Below are 24,555 nucleotides of genomic sequence, written 5' to 3' on the forward strand. Positions count from 1 at the left end.
TGTTGGAGAACCCACCATATAGACTCACTGGTTTCCCAAAGTGAACGGCAATGGTGGGATCATGGCTCAGCTTGCTGAGGACCTTACAAAAAGGGGTTGACACTGCTCCTACCTCTGTGAAAAGAAATTTTAGCAACAGATGGTACACTTGCTTCTTTGGTCTCTGTGGTCTATGATGAATGTCTGTCTGGGATGAATGAACATTTGTTCAGCTATCCCCAGGAAAAGTCACATGGTGTCTAGAGGGATAACAGAACTACTTCTCTGACTCCATAAAACTAGGCACCACTGAGTGTACATTTCTTTCTCTTTCAGATCACGACCCCTACATGAGACCTGATTTGTAGTGGTTTTTCTTGGGCTCATCCCCCAGGTCAGGTCAGCCAGGGACATGAGCCAGGAGAAAAGCATTGGGCAGGGATTCACATAAGCTACACCCATGAACACTTACACAAAGGCCAGATCTGAAGGGCTCCAGTACAAGATCCATGTTGGGTCAGTATACTGTTGACTACAAAGGGTCAAAATAACCACTTCAGAGATTTAAGCCCTCCAGAAGGAAGGAGCTGCTAAGTAGCCTTGCTCCTCTGGCCTTCTAAGAGGCTTTGTCCTAAGGTTCCTAAAGCACCCTGAAAAACTCACATTGTCCCGGATATTGATGTCAGAACCTTTAGACAGCAGCAGCTTCACCAGGTCCACGTGCTTGTACTCAGTGGCCCAGATCATAGGTGTCCAACCACCATCATCCTGAGTGTAAGACACAAAAGGTATCAACACCACAGACAGCAAGTGATAGAAGGACTGACGTCATGCAGCTTGCTCAGGGGCTGGGGACCTCAGAGAACTGTTTTTGGAAAGTTCCCTCTGAAGTAGGGGAGATGGGCTGCTGGCTGAGCTCTCTGCTTCGGCTAACACTTTTGTCAGGACTGAACTTTCAGTCAGCCTCAAACAGCCCAGGGAGGACCCATGGCAAGGTTTTTGGGAAGCATGAACAGAATGTTTCATTCTTGCTCTTGGCCCACAAGACCAACCAGCAGACAGACTAATAAATCAGGCACAGAAGAAATGGTCACTGCCTCCTTTAGAAAAGCAGAAGGGGCAGAAAGAGGAATCCTGTCTGAAACTCTGTAAGATCCATTAAGGATCTCATGAGTCGCCTTCCTACCACTATAGAGAGATTAATGTATGTTAAGTATTTCATTTAGACCAGAAAAGGTATCTGCAGAAACTGAGTGCTCTGTCAGCACTCATCAGTCTGGAGGTGGGAGACAGCCTCTTCCTACACACCTCCAAAGGGCTCCCAGTCCACCCACACATGCAAGTCCTCATAGACACAAGCAGCCTCCACGAATAGACAGTGGTGACAGAAGGGCACACATCTGCGTAAACACCAGCCCAGAGTGACAAGGAACATAATGTCTCACAGTAACCCAACAGGATTAGTAAATATATAATGCTAAAAACAGTTAAATCAGACGTGTTACTTTCAGATCATGAAAAGGGGAAGGGGTCCAACTGTAAGCTGGTTTTTTCTAGTCCACATGGCAGGAGATCACAGCTAAGACAGGACAAGCAGCCAGGACTAAAGCAAAATGGCAGGAAGGTCCTGAGCTACAGACGTAGGGACATGAGGGAGATGGAAATGCAACCTTAAACCAAAGATCAAGGAGCCCTGCCATGGTGTGTGGGACAGTCATGGAGCCAGCTCCTTTAGATCATCTGCTGGACTGATGTGTATTTGGAGATACCTATTGTTGCCTAGCAACCATGCAGCATAGGGGGTGAGACAGGTCATCGAGATCACATACAGTGAGACAATGGGCAGTGCCAAAGCACAGCCAGATCTAGAAAGGAGGCCTGGGTACTCTCTGGAGGGGCAGAAGCCCTCGTGGGTATGAGAGTTAGACAGGAGGAGGCCTGACAGAATACCAAGGATGGAACCATTAGCCAAGTATTACAGAGAGACCCTACAGAGCAAGATTATTGGGATGAGGCCTGCACTAGCCACTTTTAGTCTACTTAATATAAGCTAGGGTCATCTGGGAAGAGTGAACCTCAACTGAGAAAATACATTCATCAGAGATTGTATAAACCTGTCTGTGGGGGCATTTTCTTGTTTCACAATTGATGTGAAATAGCCCATCCTAGGCAGGTGGTCTTGGAATCTATTAGAAAGCAAACTAAGCAAACAAGCCAGTAAGTGTTGTTCTACCGTGGATTCTGCTGCAATTTCTGCCTCTAGGTTCCTACCCTGAGTTCCATCAATTAGGGACCACAGAACCTGTAAGATCAGATAGCCCCCTTCCTCTCCAAGTTACTTTGGTTATGGTGTTTATCACAGCAACAAAAACTAAGGGTAGGAGATGCATGCATGAAAAAGGAGGAGAGACAGTTTTGCCACCTCACAGAAAAATGGCTTTACCTGGCAGTTGACATCCATCTGTCCATTTGAAAGCAGATACTGTACCACATCATAGTGGCCTTTCTTGGCAGCCAAGTGCAAACATGTGGAGCCCTCTGCGTCCTGCAATACAAATGCCATTCAATCCAGAGAAACCACTTATGACTTAATTCTGGTGCAAAAGACAGAAAAATTATGTTCCCAGCCTAAAGAGGTCTTGTCAATAAATCTACTATACTGAACCCAGGCTAAGAGGATCAGGGTCCTGTCCCAAAAGCTCACAGCCAAGACCCAAGTCCTTTGTCCCTATTAGGGAAACCCTTGGGTTAGGAAAAAACCTCCTGTTCCAATCACACACACCTATACAACTTATGCATCATGATGAAGAAAACTTGCCCATTTCTATCCAACTCTTTCTGGGACCAGTTCCAACATGAACATGTGTCCCATTTAGGCCACAGCTGCTCCTTAAAGGACTGTGGTAACAGAGCACATAGAAAATGAAGTGACTCGATCAGTTAGAGCCATCCACATACAGACAACTTAAAACAAGGTGAAAAGAACAGGCAAACTTGTTGTACAGATGCAATTCTGTATTACTGCTTCGTATCCTATGGTGCTGTGAATATTTCATTAGCTTTTGATTCTGCTTCCTCCTAGATTCTACACACATCATATTACTTCACAATAAAAATAATAAGACACTGACCAAGACACTCCAGGACAGGCAAAAAGTCTACACAACAAAAAAGTGAGTAGACCCACCAGACCAGTCGTAGTTCCTCTGCCTGCTTTGACTGATCACAAGGACCATATGGATACACTGGCCACTGCTCTGAAAGACAATTCTCCCCACCCTCATTTTGTGCTGACCTGATTTATCTCTATTGCCTTTCTCCACATAAGTTTTAACACTTATTATGAACATATATCAATACATCTGATATTAATCAGGATGCCCATCTTTCTAAAGAACTGTCTGGATACCCAATTCCATGTCACTGATATTGAGAATCAATACTGGAAATTTTTAAGAATAGTGATGACATACATCGCAGAAAGAATTCCTAGGTCAATGAACTATGAGACAACTATGAGGCAAGCATGAATGTTTGTGTGTGTGTGTGTGTGTGTGTGTGTGTGTGTGTGTGTGTGTGTGCACATACACGGACACAGACACACACTTCATGTCACCAAGGTATGTGAGTGTGTATGTGCATGCATACTCGTGCTCCAGGAAAAAGAAGTGTGAGGGAGTGGTTCTTAAAAGGTAAACTGAACAGTATTTAAGGCAAAAGAAACTCACAGGACTAAGGCATGAAATTAACAAATGGCAGGGAAAGGCTGTGGTACACTGTTCAAAGTCATCAGTAGTACTGTCTCCAAGTACAACTCAAGTTTTTTTTACACCCACCACAGAAACATTCACACAGCTTCCTACCTTTTCACCTTTACCTTCCTTACCTTTGCTGTCCCCCCAAAATCCCCAAGGACAACGGCTCTCTTACTATCTAGTTTTGTGATGTATTTCTATACTACCATAGTGGGGATCTTAAATGACTTATAATAATGTGCATTGTTCTACAGGTCTTTCACATTCCTTCCTATGAAGACAAAAGTCCATTTACTGAATGTTTACACATGGAGATTCTGCGGCCCGTGTCTCCTGGGACTGGGTTGCAGATTATGGTAATCAGCAGTCTGCAGCCATGACAGCAGGCACAATGCTTTGCAAGGCCTACTTGGCCATGCTCTCCCTGTCTCGTCTGCGTTACTACTTCCACCATGGCAGCTACAGAAACTGTTTTCCAGACTCCATTCTACTTTCTGCTGGCATTATTTCCCTTTAAGTCTTTACTTCGATGGTTTGGTATCTGGATCACTTGTTCCCCTGGTGGAGAAACTGAGTTCAGTTCCCAGCGGTCTGCCTGCTCCAGGCGGCTCAGGACCCCTGGAAATCTGAAGTCCGCTTTAGCTCTTCCCATACACCTGCCTCACATGTATAAATCTACAGAGACTCAGCGCAAAATTAGAAATAAATTCTTAAGTGTTCACTAAACCACTACTAAATATTTATTGACTGCATTCACAATATTTACCCCATGCCCACAGGAGTCCTCATGGGCTCACCAAGAGGACTGTGCAAGCGATGGAGACCACTACAGAAACCATGGCCCCTGCAGCTGAGAAGCCCAACTGACACCTCTACAAACAAGGAAAGGCTCTAAGGAAACAGGAAGTTGGCTATGAGACGAAGTACCCTAGCAATGTCAGAGAAGCTACACCCATGAAGTCTCAACAACACAGCTGCCAAAATATGAACTGAACAAGGAGGATACCAACAGACATGCTAATGGGCGGGGGAACTCAGGCAGACTCGGTCCTAGACAAAGAACGGCAGGAAACTAAGGAATGCTGAGAGTGGAGAAAAAGGTGTTCCCAGGAAATAGCCCCCACACTGGCTACACACCAAAGGGTCAGCTCTAAAAACCTATACATACAAGTAACATCATACAGACTGAGCAGGTCGTCTTTATATACTTATGTATGTGTGTGTATACACATATATAGACACATATATAATATACACATAAAAGTAACCATGAATTTGAGGGGAGAAGGTTCTGAGGGAGGAATGGGAAGGGGGAAATGATGTAATTATATTATAATCTCAAAAAATAAAAATATTTTAAAAAACATTATTCATCTATAATTAGTGTATGCAATAACTTTATGGACTGTTCCCATTTGCACACTACCTTTCTCTGATCTATTAATGTTATGATTTATTTGTAAATCTATATAAACTCCATCATAAGTATCCTTGTCTTAAACAGCTTCTTGTCTTGAAATTTTTTAAAGAAGTGAGTCTGGGAATAGTGCAGACTCATGTAACAGGCCCTCTGTACCACAACACTCAAAAAGGTCAGCTCAGAATGGGCATCAAAGGAGAAGCCCAAGTGTAGATCATCAAGGCTCTGCTAAGTTTGTGCCTACACAGTGGGAACAAAGGCCAAAGGGGCCTGGCTAAGGATGAAGTCATCAGACAAAAAAGAATAAACAAGACATAAGACAGAAACGGTAAACAGGCTGAAGTGGCTAGCCAAGCATCCAGATCTGCTTCAGACAACGGAAAGGCTAAGATCCAAGAGGCCAGCTTCCAGTTACAAGCCACGTTTAGCCCATCAGTCACTGTATCTATTGGTGTCTCCCGACTCCCGAATGTGTACCCCACTCCTCTACGGCCCAAAAGAATATTTACCCACCATGTTCTGAATGCAAGTTCTCAGTAACTAGAAACATTTTAAAAAGGAGAATCCCACCTCGTTCCATTTTTAAATATAAATAATTAAAAAAAAAAAAGAAGTGTAATCACTCACTTTTTGGTACAACCGGAAGAGAAAGTAGGACACTGACTGAACCATGGGAGGCTGTGACAGGTTCAGGTATCAGCTTAACATTCCACATAGGGCTAAGTTTTTCATCTTATAATATAAAGCATACTTAATGGAAATTTGGAATCTCAGTCATACACTTAATGTGTTTCAAGTGTTTTAAATTACTTCTAGCTTCATGTTTCTAGAACTGTTTTCTTTATAAATCAATCAATCAATCAATCAATCAATCAATCAATCAATCCTTGGTCCTTGTCTGGTCAAAACTGAGAGCTAAGTAGGCTATAGTGGTACACAGCTTTAATCTCATCACTTGGGAGGTAGAGAAGTTTGAGGGCAGCTTGATCTAGTTCCAGGACAGTCAAGACTATATAGAAAGACCCAGTCTCAAAAGAAAACAAAACACAACAAAACAAAACAAAACAAAAACCCCTAACAAACAAAAGAAAAAAGAGAAACTCTACCATCTTTAACATTTCTAGTTGTGGTGGTAACAACGTTGTATGAAAACTACAACCTTGAGCATGAAATATAGGTCAAAACTGAATGAGGATGTGAAGACCCTGTCGTTTGGTGATGTGTAAGAGCCTAAAGGAGAAAGCCGGAACATCACTGCAGTAACTGGTTCAGGAGAAGCATAACACACGGCTCTCGGGTTTTTGGTACATATATTAAAATTGTGTATGAGCTGAAATGTCTGTGTATTGATCCTCAATCAATAAAATCTCAGTTACTAAAAAGAAGGAAGTTTAAACAACAGCTTTTATTGTCACTTTATTGTTGAGACAGTGTCTCTCTGTGGAGCCCAGGCTGGCCTTGAACTCGGCACCCACTTGCCTCTGCCTCCCAAGTCATGAGCCGTCTACCACACCTAGTTTTACTTCACTCTCTGGGCTCTTTTCTTCTCAGACGACTTTCTGTGGCACAATGACAGTAGCCTCTTCTCATCCACTGCAAGTCAAATTGGTAGCAGCACAGGGTGTTTGCCAATATGCAGACTGCAGGATGTCTGTCTGTCTGCACTGCTTTTGCCAGATGTGTCTGAGTGTGGTGTGTTCTCTGTTTGCCTCACGCAAGTTTTATTGAGTTGATCTTTTGTTTGTTTGGTGAGACCTGTGGGTTACTGGTTCTTTTCGGTTTTTAAACTCATGATCATCATCATCTTTTTTTTTTTTTTTTGTTCTCCTATTAGGTTTTCTCTGCTGTCTTTCTAAGAAATTTGGCACAAAGATGTTGGGTGGTTTGGTATCTAACAATGTTTGAATACTGAAGAGTTCCCTCACCCTTTCTTTTGCTGTACTAAACCTGCTGCCAACCCACACATTCTCAGTCTTGACATCTGACCTCTACACTTTGGACTGCAGCTCCTCTAGTTCTTGGTTTTGTAACCCAACTGTTCTAGATGAACACTTAGCACTCCTCCTCTTTGAGACCCAAGAATTGTATTCAATACCAGAGAAACAGTAAACATTTTACTTGATGTGAGAACGGACATGATCAAGTCTGCACAGGGCTATGGTTGTATTTCGTTGACAAATACTGATGAAAATGACTTTCCAGTGCCACACAAATGAATGCTTTGTGCACACTTTACCACTGACTGACACCTATTCATTACGTTGTTTACTTACTGCGGTTACATTAAATGTTTTGTTTCCAGTCCTATGTACCAAGTCTGGCCCTTGAAGTCTCTCTTTAGCCAAGACTAACTTCTGAACCCCAAACTTCTAGTTCCCAGTGTAAATAACAGACTGACCCAACCATACCAGTTTATGTGGCATGAAACTGTGGGCATAAGTAAATAAATAAATAAATAAACAAACAGACAAGCAGACTTAAAATAGTACAATAAAAGCTAGAGGGCTGATGGTGGCTCACTGACTGGAGTGATTGTCTGGCATGCTCAAATTCCTAAGTTTGAGGTATTTATTCACTTCCCATCCCAACCACAACCTCTCCTCACCCCCCTTCTTTGCAAATCAGGGAGAGGGAACCTTGGGTACCAGTACACCCGGCACATCAAGTTACTGCAAGACACAGCACATCCTCTCTCACTGAGGCCAAGGCAGCTCAGCTACGGAACAGGATCCACAGCCAGGCAATAAGAGTCAGGGACAGCCCCTGCTTCAGTTGTTGGGGACCCACATGGAGACCAAACCTAGCCTATAGCTGTATGTTTATACTAGAACAACACCATTTTCGTTACTGTAGCTTTGTAATGAGTTCTGAAACAAGAACTTGTTCCACTATTCTAGACCTCATAATAAATCTCTATCAAATTTAGAATGGGTATTTCTGTATTTGGTGGAATTTTGATAAGGATTACATTAAATATGTACACACAAAGGATGACCTCCCATTTCTTGTTGTTTTTGTTTTGTTTTTAAGACAGGGAAATAGTCTAGTCTGGCATCAAAGTTACTACGTAACCAAAGCAAACCTTGAACTCCTGATTATACTTCCCAAGTGTTAGAATTAAAGATTTATACAGGGCTTAATGTGGTGCTGAGACAAGCACCCTACCAACCAAGCTATATATTACAGTCTCCTTTAACAACTGATTGAGTTTTCAATGTGTAAGCTTTTTCACTCTTTGATTAAACATACTTGTAAGTATTTTGCTCTTTTTGATGTTACTGTAAATGAAACTAACTCAACTTCCTTTTGGATAATTTAACTGAAAGAACATAGAAATATAAAGCAAGCATGGTGACACATACCTGTAACCCCAATACCTAGGAGACTGAAGCAAGAGGACCCCAAGTCCTAAGCTCACAGTATATAATAAGACCCTGTACCCAAAAAACAACAACCCACAAAATAGAGATAGAGAAATGTAACTGTTATTTGTGTCAACTTTGTCCTACATTTGTTAAATTGTTTCACTAACTCTAACAATACTTTTGTTGGTCCTTTATAACTATGACCTGAGTGGCATTAAGTCCTCTTTCCAATCTGGGTATCTTCCATTTCTCTTCTTGCCCAATTGCTCTAATCTAAACAAGAAGGACAACACAATCAAAGAGGGAACAAATCCTTTATGACCATCTCCTTACTGACTGCTCTGTCTATTACTGGACAGATTCAGATCCAGTGGCTACTAGAGACCTTTACTAGTAAGTCAAGTCACCACATATTTATAGTTTGCATTGAAATGTTCCCAAAGGCTTATTCCCAGCTTAAAATTTGTAGAATTTTCAGAAGGTGGACCTGGCTGTCAGAAGGAGATCACCTGTGTGGCTCCTCCTGCTCCTGAGCCCAGCTTACATCCTCCCGCTCTGCTCTATCCAGCAAGTTCCGGCTGCAATTCTGCCATGCCTCTGCACTTTGAGGGAGCAAAATCCCTCCGAAATCATGAGCCAAAGTAAATCTTTACTCCCATAAGTCACTCTGTCAGACATTTTGTCACAGTGTCAGAAAAGGAGCTACATCAAGTACAAACGCTCTGCTAGACAATAGGGCAAACGTTTGATGGAACAAGTTCCGACAGTGTTTCAAGGAGAAAACGCTCCCTGTTCATCTAAGAGACATCTACACATGAAATAGGAATATGAACCTGACTGGGTGGGTACCTTCGGATCCACCTGTGCTCCGGCCTTGATGAGGTACTTCACTGCATCCAAGTGGTTGTTTTCTGCAGCCTCCATCAGTGGGGTCCGCTGATCCTCTGAGCAAGTGTCAATGTTGGCACCCGCCTAGTAAAACAGAGACTGCTTAGATGTGTTGAGGGCAATGTCTGCATCCCCATCCCAGTAAGTAAAAGAGCTGTGAGGTTTCTGCATTTGTCATGAAGAGACTTAACAAACAACATTAAAACTGTTTTACTGACCAGCTGATTCTTCAAAGTTGCATTCAAGACAGAGTAACTAAAGCTGGGCTATTTAGTGGTAGGTACCCGATTGCATCAACAAGGCCCTGGATTTAATGTCTAGCCCCAACAAGTGCAAGATATTTAACACCCCACACACAGTCCCACACAGAGACAGGCACAATTACTCTATCACACTCTAGCTCAAACAGAGTATCTTTGCTAGATTTCATTTCTAAATGAGCCTGACATACAGGCACAGCAGGAGTGGACATGTTAAGGAAGGGGTGGAGAGCCTTACTCAGGGGAGGAGTACGAAGGGCATGGGACAGCATCAATTCAGCCTGCTTTGCAAAATACTATTTTCCAGAATAAGCAAAACAAAAACTAGCTTCAAGTAATACAGATTTTAGGATAATTTGTAGCTTTTTCAATAAAATAAAGAGACAGATGGACAGACAAGTACACACAGGAAAGGCCCCCATTTGATGTCAGCTGTGACCCAAAGCAAGTCGACTGCTAAAAGCTGAGCCTCCTCCATGATGGTCTCCATTTGCTTCTTAGATGAAGGACAAAGAACTAATAGCTTACAAAGTAAAACTGGCATTAAGTTCTTGCTGTCAACAGTAAAAAGAGACTTCAAAAAGAACTGTAGTTCTTCACAAGACAGAGACCAGAGATCCAGTGAGCATAGCAAGGTCTAGCTGCTGAAAACAAAGGAAAGCCATGCTTCAAAGCAGTTAATTTTTAATAAACAAGTAAATTTTAAAAACACACAGAATGGCTAGGCAGGTGGCACACACCTTTAACCCCAGCACTCAGCACAGCAGGTGCACAGCAGCCAGGAATACAAAAAAGCCTCTAAGATCATTAAAGCAGTTTGAGGGTGGGAATATAAACGTAAGGCCCACAAAGTGACTTTCAAATAGAGAAATATATTCTTCATTGCTGGACTCTACCACACCTCCATCACATAGGCAGAGTCTTGGATTTGGGGTACTTAAACCACCATGAAATTGGCGTGACCTGCTTCAGAAGCTTCCCCAAGCCCTCACTGAGGGTAAGAGAGCAAACCTAGGAGGGATAGTGACAGAGTGAGTAAGGGGAGGGGAGGGGAAGGAAAAAGGGAAGGAAAGGACACAGGGAGGGAGGGAGGGAGTGTTGAAGGTCTCTCTCTTATCAAGGGGGGTCATCTCCTCTGCAACCCTGTCAGTTACCCTCCAGAACCCTCAGCATAGCAGGAAATACTACAAAAGAATAAAGTGCTGGGAGGCAGAGCTCGGTCAATGAGTAGATACCCACAGACTAACGCTACTAGATACGCAGCCAGGCATAATGGCGCTTCCATGATCATTGCTCTCTCGGCCCAAGAGCCACACGTGAGTACCCACATCACTGTCGTAAGAGCACTTCCAGCAAAGGTAGGATAGAATGCCTTCATGTCACTCAGATTGTAGCCCCAAAGACCTGAGGAGCAGGCAAACAACACATGCAACAGGGGCCACATGCTGTAACTCCAGTTCCAAGGATCTGACACCTCTCCTGGACTCAAGGCAAGCATGTGACACACAAACACACACACGAAATACTTCTAGACCTAATGGTTTATTTAAAAAATAAATTAAAATATATTTTACAAAAGCAGAGAATCCCGGAGTCCGTCTGGCTCACCCTGAGTGCAGCCCAGAGAAAGAATCTGAAGAGCCTTCACGGTACCAGTCTTCAGTGAGGACTAACCAGAGCTTGTAGGTGATAGTAAATATGAAGGCACTACACAAATGCTGTAACCTGGAGAAGCAACACCCCTGGACACAGGAAAAACTAAAAGTAAATATATTCTACTGTTCTTCCTGGAAAACGTTGGTGATACGGATTAGGCTCTGGGGGTGAAACATACACAAAACTATAGGGCATCCTAAGAACAGCTTACGAACACTGCGGGAAGTAGCCCGAGTGCCTGTGAGGAGTGAGCAAGCTGTGCCGAGCTCTTTTTAGAGCTCCTATATATATAAGGTTACCCAGATACACAGCTCATTCTGCAGTGTGTTCAGGCTTACAAGACGTGATGAGCGAGGAAAACTGACTCACCCACACACAAGCTAACCTGACAGAGACAGGAAGCACCTTGGCCTCAAGCAACAAAAAACAAAAGATAATGTGTGGGGAGAAATCATAAACAAACAATCCTGGTCTTGATACTGAACTTCAGACAGAACTCACTTGAATTCCCCCCCCCTTGCATATACTCATTTTGGCTCTTCTTTTATGCTTTTCTGTTATTGTGTGTTTTTTGTTGTTGTTCTGTAATAAATGAAGCTAGATTTAAAAAATGCACTATTATATCTAAATTAGCTTAAATGCTAAAACTGAAAGTGAACTATACTGCCTGTGAGTGCCTCAGGGCAGTGCTAAGGCCAGAAACAAAGATAGTTTGTATAAAATACAAAAGCACAAAGTATTTCTCCACTTGCTATTATAACTACCCTGAGAAAAACAATTTAAGATAGGAAGGGTTTATTTTCCTTCAAGAGGAATTGGGGTATCAGGGTGGCAGGAACTTAAAACATCTCATCAGGAAGACAATGATGGATACTTATGTTCAAGAAGCTTCCTCTTAGGCTGGACAGATGGCTCAGTGGTTAAGAGCACTGACTGAGTTCAATTCCCAGCAACAACATGGTAGCTCACAGCCATCTGTAATAAGATCTGTTGCCCTCTTCTGGTGTGTCTAAAGACAGCTACAGTGCTCTTAAATAAACAAACAAACAAACAAACAAATCTTTGCAGGAGAGGCAGCAGCTTCTTTTTAGGTAATTTCAGTCCCAAGTCCAGAGAATAATATAGATGTAATAATAATATATAATAATGTAGATATAATAATAACATGTATACCCAGAGGCTAATCTAATCTAAATAACTCCTCAGAGGTATGCATAGAGGCTTGTCTCCTAAGTGGTCCCAAATGTCCTCAAGTTGACGACCAACAATAGCAATGAATATGCTACAGCACCAAGCCATATCCCCGAGGGACCATGGGCAAGAATCAGTCCATAAGACCCTGATGTAGAAGAATCCTCGCAGGAGAAAGCCAAGACAAAAGGAGATGCTTCTGGAGATTATATGGGAAAGGACCATAGGCCATGGACCTGAAGGATTGAAAATGACCCTAATGACAAGAGAATTCAGATCACTGAGGTGAAAGAACAATTCTTGAGGCATACAGGAATAAGCAAAACATCACATATGAGGTGTCAGAAGTCTGTGGTACTGCAGGAGATGTCAGTGTGGCACCTACTAATGTCAGTGAAAAAACTCCCACATTCTATGCATAGGAACCAGCTCAACCATGGCAAAACAAGACAACAGTGACTAAAGATAGATTAAAATACCATTGTAATCTTAACTAAGCATGAAAAGTATGTGCCGAAGACGTTCTAAGCTTTTGCCAGAACAACAAAGTGTGCATAAGCGTGCATGTACATTTATAAAGCCATCGACAACACGACATATGAAACTTGTATCATGAAGAGAAACAACAATTACATGTATAGTTATTCTAGAAGGATAAGGAAAACATACAGAAAACTTGTTCAGAGAAATAACTAATGAAAAGCTTACAAATCTTGAACTAGAACCAGGAAGCCACAAAGGGCCCCAAAATAGAATCAACCAAAGCAGATAGTCTTTAAGGCTTATATTATCAAAAGCTCAACACAGAGTGAGAATCTCAAACACAGCCAGAAAGAAAAAAGTTCCACACAAAGGAATCTCAATTACGCCGCAGCAGGTTTTTGAACTAGAAATCTAGGTGAGAGTAAAATGGTATCTGGAGAGTGCTGAAAGAAAGCCAGAACCAGGCCATCTGCTAGGTGAGATACGTACCCCAATAGCTACCATCAAAAAAAGGAAGTTGGAGCACAGACTTTTAAGGCAACCAATACCGAGACTTTGGTCACAGAGGAAAAAGTATTAGAAATAAAACAAACAAAAACAAACAAACAACAACAAAAACCCAAACAAGATAACTGTCCTGAAAGCATATGGAAGGGCTCTCCAAGATGAAAGAGGAACAAAGCCTGTCCATACAGATGCAGAAAACCAGACACAGGGATGAAAAGGGATATATAATAATGGGATGAATAAGGAACAAGCTGGCAGGATTATGTCCTCAGAAATAATAGCCTTGAGAGAGAGAGAAAATTCATGAAAATAAAAAATAGGGGCTGGAGAGATGGCTCAGTGGTTAAGAGCACTGACTGCTCTTCCAGAGGTCCAAGGATTAATGCCAGCATTTCTAAAACCACTTGAAGGGGGAGGGGCACTCTCCTAAGGAGGCCATCACATCATCATTGACACCACCAATAGGCACAACATCAAAACCTACAGAAAACACTTATCCCTGGTGCAGATTTTAAAATCTACACAAAACACTAGCAACTGATTAAATAGAAGTTGAGATACATCACTAGGATCAAGCGCTTTATCCTAGGGGTGCAAGATAGATTCCATACGGCAACCTCCAAACCTCTGCACAGCATAGCAAACAATGAGCAGGGTTAGTAGGTGGCCTTCAGAGCAGAAGGAAGTGTATGGAAAATATTCATTCAGCAAGGAATTAATTTCCAAAACTCATACAACTCAATAGCAAATAACCCAAGCTTGTAAAGACTAACAATCGGACACATTCCTCAAAAGAAAATAACCAGAAACACAAGAATGTGAAAACTGCTCAGCACTTCTAATTGTCAAGAAAACACAAACTGAAAAATAAATATGTGACCAATGCCACACAGATGTGGAGAAAGAAGACCACTTAGGACTTGGATGGGCAACCAGACTGGCACTATGGAAGTCAGTATGGAGGCTTCTCAGCTTCGGGAGCTGAGCAACCAAGTGATCCTAAGTACTGAAAGTGTACTTCTGTGTATATCCAAAAGGAAGGAATGTCTGTCTGAGAGATCTCTCAGGTCAGTCCACAGCTCTAATCACAGAAGCCATGACACTGAACCTGGTGTCTACCAAGAAAGTGCTCAAAAAGCAAAGCGGTAGACAGACACAGTTGATAGTTGCCATAACAAGTCTACGGTCCTTTATTTACAGTGACATAATAAAGCAGTGCACACTCACTTGTGTGTGGGAACCAGCCACTGGGAAAGGCATGGGAAGGACCAGAGAGGACAGCTGGTGGTCACCAGAGTGTGGCTGGATGGGAAATAACGTTCTAAATACTGCAGGGTAATTGGGTTGACACAATTAATTGAACTACTTCAAAATAACTAAGAAAGGCTTTTAATGTTCCAGCCACAAGGAAAATAATGACTACATATTATATGCTGAAATACTCTGTAACACGTAAATATATACAATTATGATATGTGCAAAAGGTTAAAATTTTAAGTATTTACATTATCATAGTTTTGACTTAAGTTTTTACATTCTTTACAATTAGGGGAGATGTGTGCATACAACACAAGACATGTGAATATCAGAACAATTTGTGTTCTCTTTTTCCACCATGTGAGTTCCAAGAGTCAAACTCAAGCTTGTCTTTAACTCCTCAGTCATCTCATAAAGTTAGAGCAAATTGTAGGTGTGACTTAAACAATGAGGGATATATTACTAGTCACTAGGATTAGAAGAGGAAAGGATCTGGGCCCCAGTAAGCCTCCATCTTCTGCAGCAGGCCTTAAATATTAAAACTAGAAAGTAAGTGGAGACACAGCTACTCCAACAGAGGCCAATGTCGGGATAAATGGCAGAGCAACTTCTAATGGTAGCCTTGAAGTCCTATTGCAATTTTAGCCTTCCACTAGAAACCTAGTGACACTTAAGACACACTGAGAGAAGGAAGATCTATTCAAAGCTATCCTTCCAAACCTGAACCAGCATGTGGCAGATGTCCACGTGGCCAGCCTCCGCAGCAGCATGTAATGGGGAACGCTTACTTTGGTGCTCCATTTTGAAGTTGGGATCAATTCCATCAACTGTAAACAAACAGTTTTACTAATTATATCATATGCAACCACAATGGCTTTCCACAATGATGCTTATGACATGGACATCTTCAAGATAAAAAGTAAGCTCTGGAGCCATGATGTAGCCACCTGTACAACAATGGCCTGTCTGCAGGCAGAATTCAGGCCCCACCTGTGCTTCAGGACCAAGAGAACCTATAACAGCCCCACACGAAACCTCCCAAGCAGGTCTGTCAGATTGCCTCACCATGTCTCTTGCAAGCTCATACAAACAGTAATAAAGGAAAACTGAGCTCTAAGAACAGACATGTCTCAGAAGTAGAAGTCTGACCCTGAGACTAGGGACACTTCTGATTTCATTTTTATTTTGGAGGGCACAGAACCTCACTATGTAACCTAGACTGGCTGTTTACATTCAAATCCCCCTACCTTAGCCTCCCAAATATTGTACATTTTTCTAGACATTTACCCGAGGTACCATGCAAAAAAAGTAACGAAGCAATGTAATATTACATGAAGTTCATGAACAGTAAAACTAACATTTATAAATTAAACTTTCTCATCTTCCCCGTCTCCTTAAATAAGCTTTAGCTTCTTTTATGATTTGCTGTCAGCCAATGAGCTCTTTACTTATGTTCTCAACCTAATGAAGACGGACATCAGAGATCAAGCCTAGAATTATGAGCTCAGGTATCAAGCTGCAATGGGACGGCACACTGTCAGACAGAAGAGTGCTAAGCCAAGCTCCAGAGCTGCAGAGGCACACACAGCAGCATTCTCCTGGTCACTTCACGCAGCAGCACTGCTCCTCTCAGCACAAGCCCTGGGCTCTTCACTTCAACACCTCACAACAGGACCTTGTCATGCTGCCTTCCCTACACACACGTCTGCTTCATCTAGTCATCACCTAACTGATTCCTTTTTAGAGATGCAGAGAACATTTCTAGTGCAATAAGGCAGACTAAATACAAGGGAGCACTTTTACTTTTTCCTTTACTATTCAGAGGAATCAAAGAATTACAAACATCAGACACTGAGATGGGGCTCATGAGAAAGGGGTAACTAACAAGGCTTCTTTCTCTGTGCTCCTTCTACGGCCTCAGGCGTTGCCACTCACCCAGCATGAGAAGCACCTTCTGCAGCTCACCCTGCCTGGCAGAGAAGTACAGCTGCTTCGGGTGGAAGCGAAGTTTCTTGGGTCTGTAAAGAGCAGAGGACAGCAATCAGCACCAGACTCTTATTGTCAAAACAACAGGCAAGAGGTACAGCTCAATGTTGAGAGCATTTGCCAGCATGTTTAAATCCCTGAGGCACTGCCCCACAAATGAACAACTGAAACAGTGAAGAAACCCAAGCAACATCATCAAAGTGATACACACGGAAACACCGCTGGTACGATGACACAGAGCCTATCCCAGGTACAGACAAGCTGCTGCATTATAGGGTCAGTCATCACAGACACGCAAGATGACACAATAAGTGCCAAGCAAAGTGTCCAGAGTGACCTCTACAGACCAAACAATGACAACTGTCATGGGGTGATACTAACTACCCTCTAGCATCAAGAAGAGGCTTGAACCAATGTATTTGCTAGGAAATTTACATCAACTCATAAACAGGGGTTAGAGATGGACGATCAGGAAAATTCTGGGGCCTGGCCTATAGATAAGAAATATGGGTATCAGATGGACCAGGACAGAGATAGAGGCTATTCAGAATAAGGAAGAGTAACAGAGGGACCTGTCTGTTTGTTAAGAATGAGTGACCTACTTTCCTTCCAGGGCAGAGTAAATTTAGAGGTTACACTCTCTAAGGAGTGTAACACGGTCTTCAAGGAGAGAGGACACAGGTGAACCTGTGAACCAACAAAGACTGCAGTGTTGGGACTAGCAAGTAGTCTGAGGGGTCACCTGGTCTAACCCACACTAGGCAAAGATTAGGCAGAGGCTCACAGAGTGAGTGCTCTAGGAGCCTGCAGGCAGTTCACTCAGTAAAGATCATGTTAGGTTAACAATAATCTCACTTCTTGCTCTTGGCATAAACGGATAATTATTTGCAACAATTTATCCATGACTGGAAAGACATATGAGGCTGACACTTCCCAAGTTCATCCTTTTAATGAAGTGTTTCTCCAAAAGCTGCAAAGTATTAGGAAGCCCTGACTCTAAGCTGTCTCTGAAAAACAAAAACAGAAAAAGAAACAGGCTGGCTCTTACTTTTCAGAGTCCAGAGCGATTAGAGCACTTTCCAGGGTTTCCTTTCCCGGGCCCTGGGAAAGGCTAGAAGTGGGCCTCACGAAACCAGCTGGTCCTGCAGGATCGAAGCACTCTGGTGCCTGGGTGACTGTGCTTTGCGATTTTTCATCCTCTGGGGCTCCGGCAATGCTTCATGAGAAGAAAATTATTAAAATTATTAAAAATTTCATTATCTGGAAAACCGTCCTTTCTCATGGAAACTGACTGTATAAAATAAGACCTATTCCAACCTGACCACACAGGTTGCCTCTGAGTAGAGTCAACAACCAGTCTATTGACTACCTATAAATCTCAAGAGAGCTGTTGGAAATGCAGAACCACATCCACTGATAACCAAGACACTCAGAAGTCAGCACAACATAACTAGGAGTACCACCTGCTCACTCAAACCTTATTTTAATAAACAAACTTCAGGCTATATCTAGCAAATTTACTGCTTTCCACAATTTGAGAATAATGAATTTGAAAATTAATAGGAAAGCATTAAGATCTTCCCACCTCGTGGTTTAGCTGTATACACAAGCTCAGTCTTCTAAATGACCTTTTCCCACTGCTGCTATGCTCATCCAACTACCTTCCTCTTCTGCTAAGAAACTTGACGGCTGTTACCATCTGGAAAGAATCTTTTCACTATTCCTTTCCTATTACAGCCTGCCTGGCAGGAGAGACTGCAGTCATCTGTCTATCCCCCTTAGCTTGAAAGCTCTTTCTACTGGTTCGTTTTAAAAAAGCAAATTGTGTGTGTGTGTGTGTGTGTGTGTGTGTGTGTGTGTAAATCTTGGCTTTAACCCTGTAGCAAACAGTGCAGCAGGTCCTACAGCTGCTGAGACAGCTTCGGGGTGTGGAGACTGCATATGTGAGTGACAAAAACACAAAAAGCTGTATCATGTCAATGAATATAAAAACTGATTCAAGATAGATGATTTTACCAAGCCAAAATAAAAGAGACCCATGTACAAATGGTATTAAATGAACACAAACACTTCTTAGAGATTAGAAACCATGACAAATGACAAAGTTCACTGTGGCTTCTGGCAAAAGCAACAGAAACTGGTAACTATAAAAGATGTATCTTTAGGCATACTATATGGAAAGCTTGGCCACAGCTATTTTTAGTACCTGCCCGTGGTCGTGTCGGCCCTGCCCTCAGCAGCCAAGCTCTTCTCCTGTCCAGGGGCCAGGGTCACTGTGGAGGTCGTGTCTGCTTTCGCTATGGTCACCTCTTTGGCCTTGGAAGTCTCTTCCCCACAATGAGGACAATAGCTGGCATTGTTGACTCGAGAGGCACAATCCTTATGGAAACGATGAGAGATGCTGCTCTCGGGCTGACATTCCATGAAGTTACCCTAAAAATCGACGATGAAATCATTTTTAAAAAATCATTTTAAAAAAAATGTTATTCTAACATTTACAGAATTGCAGGAAGCTCTATTGAACCATTCAGGTTCAGGCAAGTAGAAGCCCATGGCCTGGTGACTAACAGGAGGGAAACAAAACACTGAGTTTACTAAGAGCTCACAAAGTAAGCAGAGGCCACCAAAGGTTGTCTTATAGCCACTACCACCCATCTTCAATCCCCAGCGACCCAGCTGAGGCCTTGGTCCGGCCACTCTGAACAAGCAAGAGATACACAAGACAGTCTAGAAGGCCCACATGATATAATGACAGATAGAGTCGGAGTCTCAAAGGTGACCATTTTAATAAAGACCAAATACAGCACCAATTAGAACAGCTGTTCTTGCAGAGCCAGAAACAATGGAATTCAGAGGAGTTCTCTTTTTTTCACAAAAAGGGAAGCCTAGGAAGAAAACCAGGTACAGAACTCAAAGATAAGCCCTCAGAGCAGGAGTTCCTGGCCTAGGTCACAGAGGACAGCAGAACATCTGAAGGTACAGGGAGGAGAAGGCGCTCACAGAGCCATCATAAGAAGGAGCCTGTCCTATGGGCCTGGTGGATGCATAAATCTCATGAACAGAGTCATCAAAGACAAGATCTCAGAAATAACTAATAGACCAAAGAGAGTTTAGAGGAGGAGGCATGCCCGCCTCTGTACTCGACAGGAATCCACAGAACAAAACAAGGGAAACTGGGGACAGCAGGTCATTTGTCTATACTAAGAAAGCTCAAGAACTGTAGTGAAGAGCTTATGGAACAGACCCTACGTGTGGGATGATGCTGGAATGAGTCTGGAGGACTCTTGAAGCCCGGCAGGCAGGTTGGGCTCTTACCGCTGTGCAGAAGTAGCCGCAGCCAGGACAGCACTGGTGCTTCACCATGCGACCCCGATGGTCTTCACACAGCACCAAGAGTGGTGCTTTGTTGGAAGGGCGCATCAGCTCATACTTGACCACGCTGTTTGTACACCGGCCCAACTGCAAGCAGACAAGACCAGGGGTCAGTGACAGAGCTGTGAGGGAACAGCTTTTCCACCCACTGGGCAATGGAAAGCACCAGACAGACAGAAAATCTCAGCAGACATGAGGTGACTGAAGGAGTCACGAGCCTTCAGAGAGCCTAGATTCACAAGTAGTATAAAGTACCTGCCACACAACAGTTAGCCCCAACCACCATCCCTGTCAGCAGCCCAGGGATTATGACAGCAGGTAATCAAAGTCAGAGGGTCAGGTGATCAGAAAATCAAGGGCTCAGTCTGGGCATATATCAAGGAAAATATCAGGATGAAATGAACATACTGTAGGTAACAAGTGACCAGTGAGTTACAGCACAGTGAGTCCCAAGTGGTCCATCTGGAGTCTCCTACACACAGAATTAAGCCTGAGATGCAAGAAACAAAGCACTGTCTCTCGAATATACCTGAGGGACACAAGCACAGGAAGTACCAAGAAAGCCAAAATTCAAAAACAATTGTTACAGTCTAAACAGAAACTGCTCTGTGAGATGTTTCTATGTACCAGAAAAGTGACTGTGTGCTATGCAGACCAAAGAGTGCTGCTTCAATATAGGAAGCTTCTCCTACAGTCAATAATAAGACAAAAAATAGCCCGAAAAAAGAAGATGATGAGTGGTAATTGTAAAAAAATAAAAACGATGGATGTTCCCCAGCAAACAGTAACTGCTCAGATATACTGATAAAGAAATATGGCATAGCCTCCACCATCTCTGTGCTCTGTTGGTACAATATATTCAGCTGGACCGTATGGCCAGGAGCCATAGGAGCTACAGAAAGGACCTAGGCTTGAGTTCTAAACAACAGGCAATGTGAAATACAAATCAGAAAGCTTCCAGTTACATCTGTTCCTAAGACTCCATCTGAAAATGTGACTAAGTGTGCCAAGGATGACCCCCAAGAGCCCAGCAAGGAAAGCATAAGCTGTGGAAACAAGAGACAGGAACTGACAGACCAACAGGTACTTTGCTGATGCCTATCCAGACTGTGCAGCAATCAGAGAACTTTTCAAGGCAGCCTAGATGCTTGTTCCCATATCTAAGACATAAAACTCAAAATGGGGAAAGCCAGGGCATGGATATCTTGAAACAGCCACATGATACCAGACTCTCAGTCAAGACCTATAGACACAAGTTCTTTATAGATAAGTGATTGGAGAAGAAGGGGTGAGTAATATATAAAAGAAAATGTGAAAAAGTATAGACACAGACCTATACAAAAAGATGCTAAAACAATTCGCTAATTTTGGAATCTGAAATTTCATGCACGTGTTTAGTATTTGAAAGATTTTATAAAGAGCTTGTGCTATCTGTATGATCATAAAATGATAAGATGATTTTGTCCAGCCACTGCAGTGGAAATGGGGACAGAGTTGAGGGCTAGGGGAATGTGGACTGAACAGTATAGTAGAGAGGTAATCTCCTGGAAAGTGCTTCAATGGAACTTTCTGAAGGCTGGGAAGAGAAGTAGTTCATGAACAAGGTTAAAAGCAAGCACGCAAGCATGAATGATGGCAAACAGATTCAGATACGTTTGTCTGGAGGCAAAGATGAAGTGCAGAATGGGAAGAAACTAAAGTTGCAGCATACTCCACAAGGAAAACCACATTTGCAATAAGAAAGGCAGGGCAGAGACACAGCCTCATCCTTTGTGTGCTTTAGAGTGCCTTTTCTTTTAATTAAGCATTCTATTAGGGAAAGCTTTAATAATGGAGACTGAGACGTAAACTGGAGAGTTGGCTCAGCAGCTAGGACCCAGGTTCAATTCTCAGCACCCACATGGCAGCTCAAAATTGTCAAGATCTGACATATATCACACAGACATACATGTAGGCAAAACACCAATGCACATAAAAAGCATGGAGAATGGAGTACAGTTAAGCTACTTTTAAGCCCATGTCTACTTTTAAAGTTCCTAACATTCTCGCCTGAGCAGTCCACTTTTAACTTTTCCACAAGATTATTTATAGGTGAAATTACAGTGTTTTATTCATTAAACGTTCAAGATACCATATTTAGTATGACCTTAAGAAAATTCACAAACTTAACAAGAATGGTAATAATTCCCAACTCAGAGCTTGAAGGGCATGAGAGAAGAGGGAAGAAAGGGGGGTTGGGGGAGAAGATGAGACAACACAGAGGGCGGTGGAGGCACTGTAGTATTTCGGTAGAGGCCAGAACAACTTTGCAGGGTTGGTTTTCTCTTTCCACCTTTTACATGGCTTCTGGGTATTTAACTCAAATCTTAAGGCTTGGGTAACATGTGCCTTTACCGACTGAGCCACTGTAATAGCCCTCAATTTATCTTATATAGCAATAAACCTACCATGCCAATATGAAAACCATATTTTAACACCAAAAACTTTCAAAAAGAATTTGAATGAGTAGCATTGTTCTCTAATGCTACAGCTCTTTATTTAATATAGCAGATCATTTAATAAAGATGGCATAGTGTCAAATCCCCTTTCACAGTTGAAATCTGGTGACTGTGGATACTGGTTTTTGATATCCTATCAAACTACAGGTTGCATTCCACTAGAACCAATTTGATAATGTGGTGTCTTCTTTTTATTTTTACTTTTTTTTTTAAAGCTCAAGGACAACTTTTATTAATTTAAAAGATAAAAAAGAGAAAAGAAAAGGGAAAAAAAAAAAAAAACTGGGTAAGCAAGCTGTAAATCTCAGAAGCTGTCTACCCAGGGAAAAGGGAAACAAAACTGTGACATTTAAGCTGGGATGGAGTCAGACACATGACAGAAGGAAGAAAGGCTTTAGAGATTGAGTAAGGAAGCCCAAAGGGTCAGAAGAAGTATGTTTCTCTTCTATCCAGCTTCTGAAAGAGACAGACCAAAGAAAAAGATAAAGTTATACCTTTCTGAGTCTGGCCTCAGAAAAGCAGATCCAGCCAAACCACAAGATAGCCCATGTGGTGTTTTCTTAAATATCTGATGCAGTATCTTGAACGCGGGAGCACAAAGATCCTTGTACCACACATCTCCAGAAAAACCAGGAATATTAAGCACCCAGAACTGATCTTTCAAAGGGAAGGACATACAACTTGTTTTTCCAGAAGGCTGGGAATTAGCAGTGATAAATAAATAGTCTGGTGATTTATGTTATCTGTTGGGCCAGTCCATATGAAGATCCTACAACTTCAATTAGCTGGCTGGTAATCTAAATGATCCTCATATTACCTATACAGCCGGGGGCTCCACCCAGCTCCCTCACCCAGAGGTGGCTAACAGCCCAAATGATCTCTATCCTATCAATATGACTGAGACCAAGTTAGATCCTTCCTTAAGCTAATACAGGTATCTCTAGAACCCATCTTCCTGGAAGAAATGACATGTACCCTGAGTTGAACGTCAATGTAATTATACTTCCTTCTGTACTGCAAATTGTATTACACCAGAAAACTTTTCCAAACTATATTGTGTTTAAACATGCTGACAATAAAGAGCCAGGCATCAGGCTCCCCAAGTCGGATCCAGGTTGATGAAGCCAATCTCAAAGGAGTTTCATTCTCACCTCTTCAGTTCATCTTTCTGTCTATCTTGACTCCACTATCAAACTTCCAGCCCTGTTATGTTAGTGTCAAGTTGTGTGCTTGTACTCTTCCGTGGCTCCTTCACCTTTGCACAACTCTACAACACCAACATTAACAACCAGACAGACCTCACAATCAGTGGTTCTGGTCTTCCAAATGCATACTATGTGGAAGCTTAAAAAAAGAGAATTTACCAAACTGCTAGTGTCTTTTCCCAGGAAGCAAGAGTAAGGCTATCTGAGCTTTAATAACAATACAAATAATTCAGCTTACCAAATACTGAAATATAACAGTTCATAACAACATTGTAAAAGGAGTACTAGTTAACTTCAAAATCTGTGGAAAAATCAAGTTAGTGTCTTAAAGACTACTAGACACAGGGCAAGTCGCATATCAGTTCTGCGCTGCCTTTGAGAGGCATACAACTAGGCAATGAAGTCGGTGAGATTATTTTGACCAACAAATGACAATCCATCGAAAAACTACAGCAACATTCTGAAACCTCCAATGCATGATCAAGGCAGACATCGGGTATCAGTTGCTAACATCAGTGAAAAGTATCTTGTGCTCAGTTTAGACACAGCCTTCCCACAGTCTTGCAAAGAAATTGGGCTCATCTGGCCTTTCCAACCCTGTCAAGAAATTCAAAAAGATGCTGAACTACACCTTAGATGAAGGAACCAGACAGAGAATGTCCAAATCCAAGCATCCTTGAAAGCGGCTGTTTCTTGGACTTGACAGTTCCATCAGAGGTTGCTTGAGATGGTG

General features: G+C 42.4%; 1 protein-coding gene across 8 annotated transcripts in view; it reads right to left on the bottom strand.

The window, feature by feature from the left end:
- The window catches only part of EHMT1 (euchromatic histone lysine methyltransferase 1), a gene marked incomplete at its 5' end in the record, with an annotated part of 130,325 nt that overhangs the window by 20,062 nt on the left and 85,708 nt on the right, over positions 1–24,555 (bottom strand). For 7 of the 8 annotated variants that reach the window (XM_080928039.1, XM_080928042.1, XM_080928038.1 and 4 more), the window contains 8 exons: positions 643–747; positions 2,423–2,524; positions 9,369–9,491; positions 15,482–15,588; positions 16,697–16,779; positions 17,796–17,963; positions 18,954–19,180; positions 20,063–20,206. In XM_080928039.1, the coding sequence (XP_080784165.1) occupies positions 643–747; positions 2,423–2,524; positions 9,369–9,491; positions 15,482–15,588; positions 16,697–16,779; positions 17,796–17,963; positions 18,954–19,180; positions 20,063–20,206 (1,059 nt within the window). The remainder of the gene's footprint in view (positions 1–642; positions 748–2,422; positions 2,525–9,368; positions 9,492–15,481; positions 15,589–16,696; positions 16,780–17,795; positions 17,964–18,953; positions 19,181–20,062; positions 20,207–24,555) is intronic. The other variant, XM_080928041.1, reaches the window with a different exon arrangement.

The sequence above is a fragment of the Micromys minutus genome (assembly GCF_963924665.1).
Source record: "Micromys minutus genome assembly, chromosome: 13".
NCBI classification, from domain to species: domain Eukaryota; kingdom Metazoa; phylum Chordata; class Mammalia; order Rodentia; family Muridae; genus Micromys; species Micromys minutus.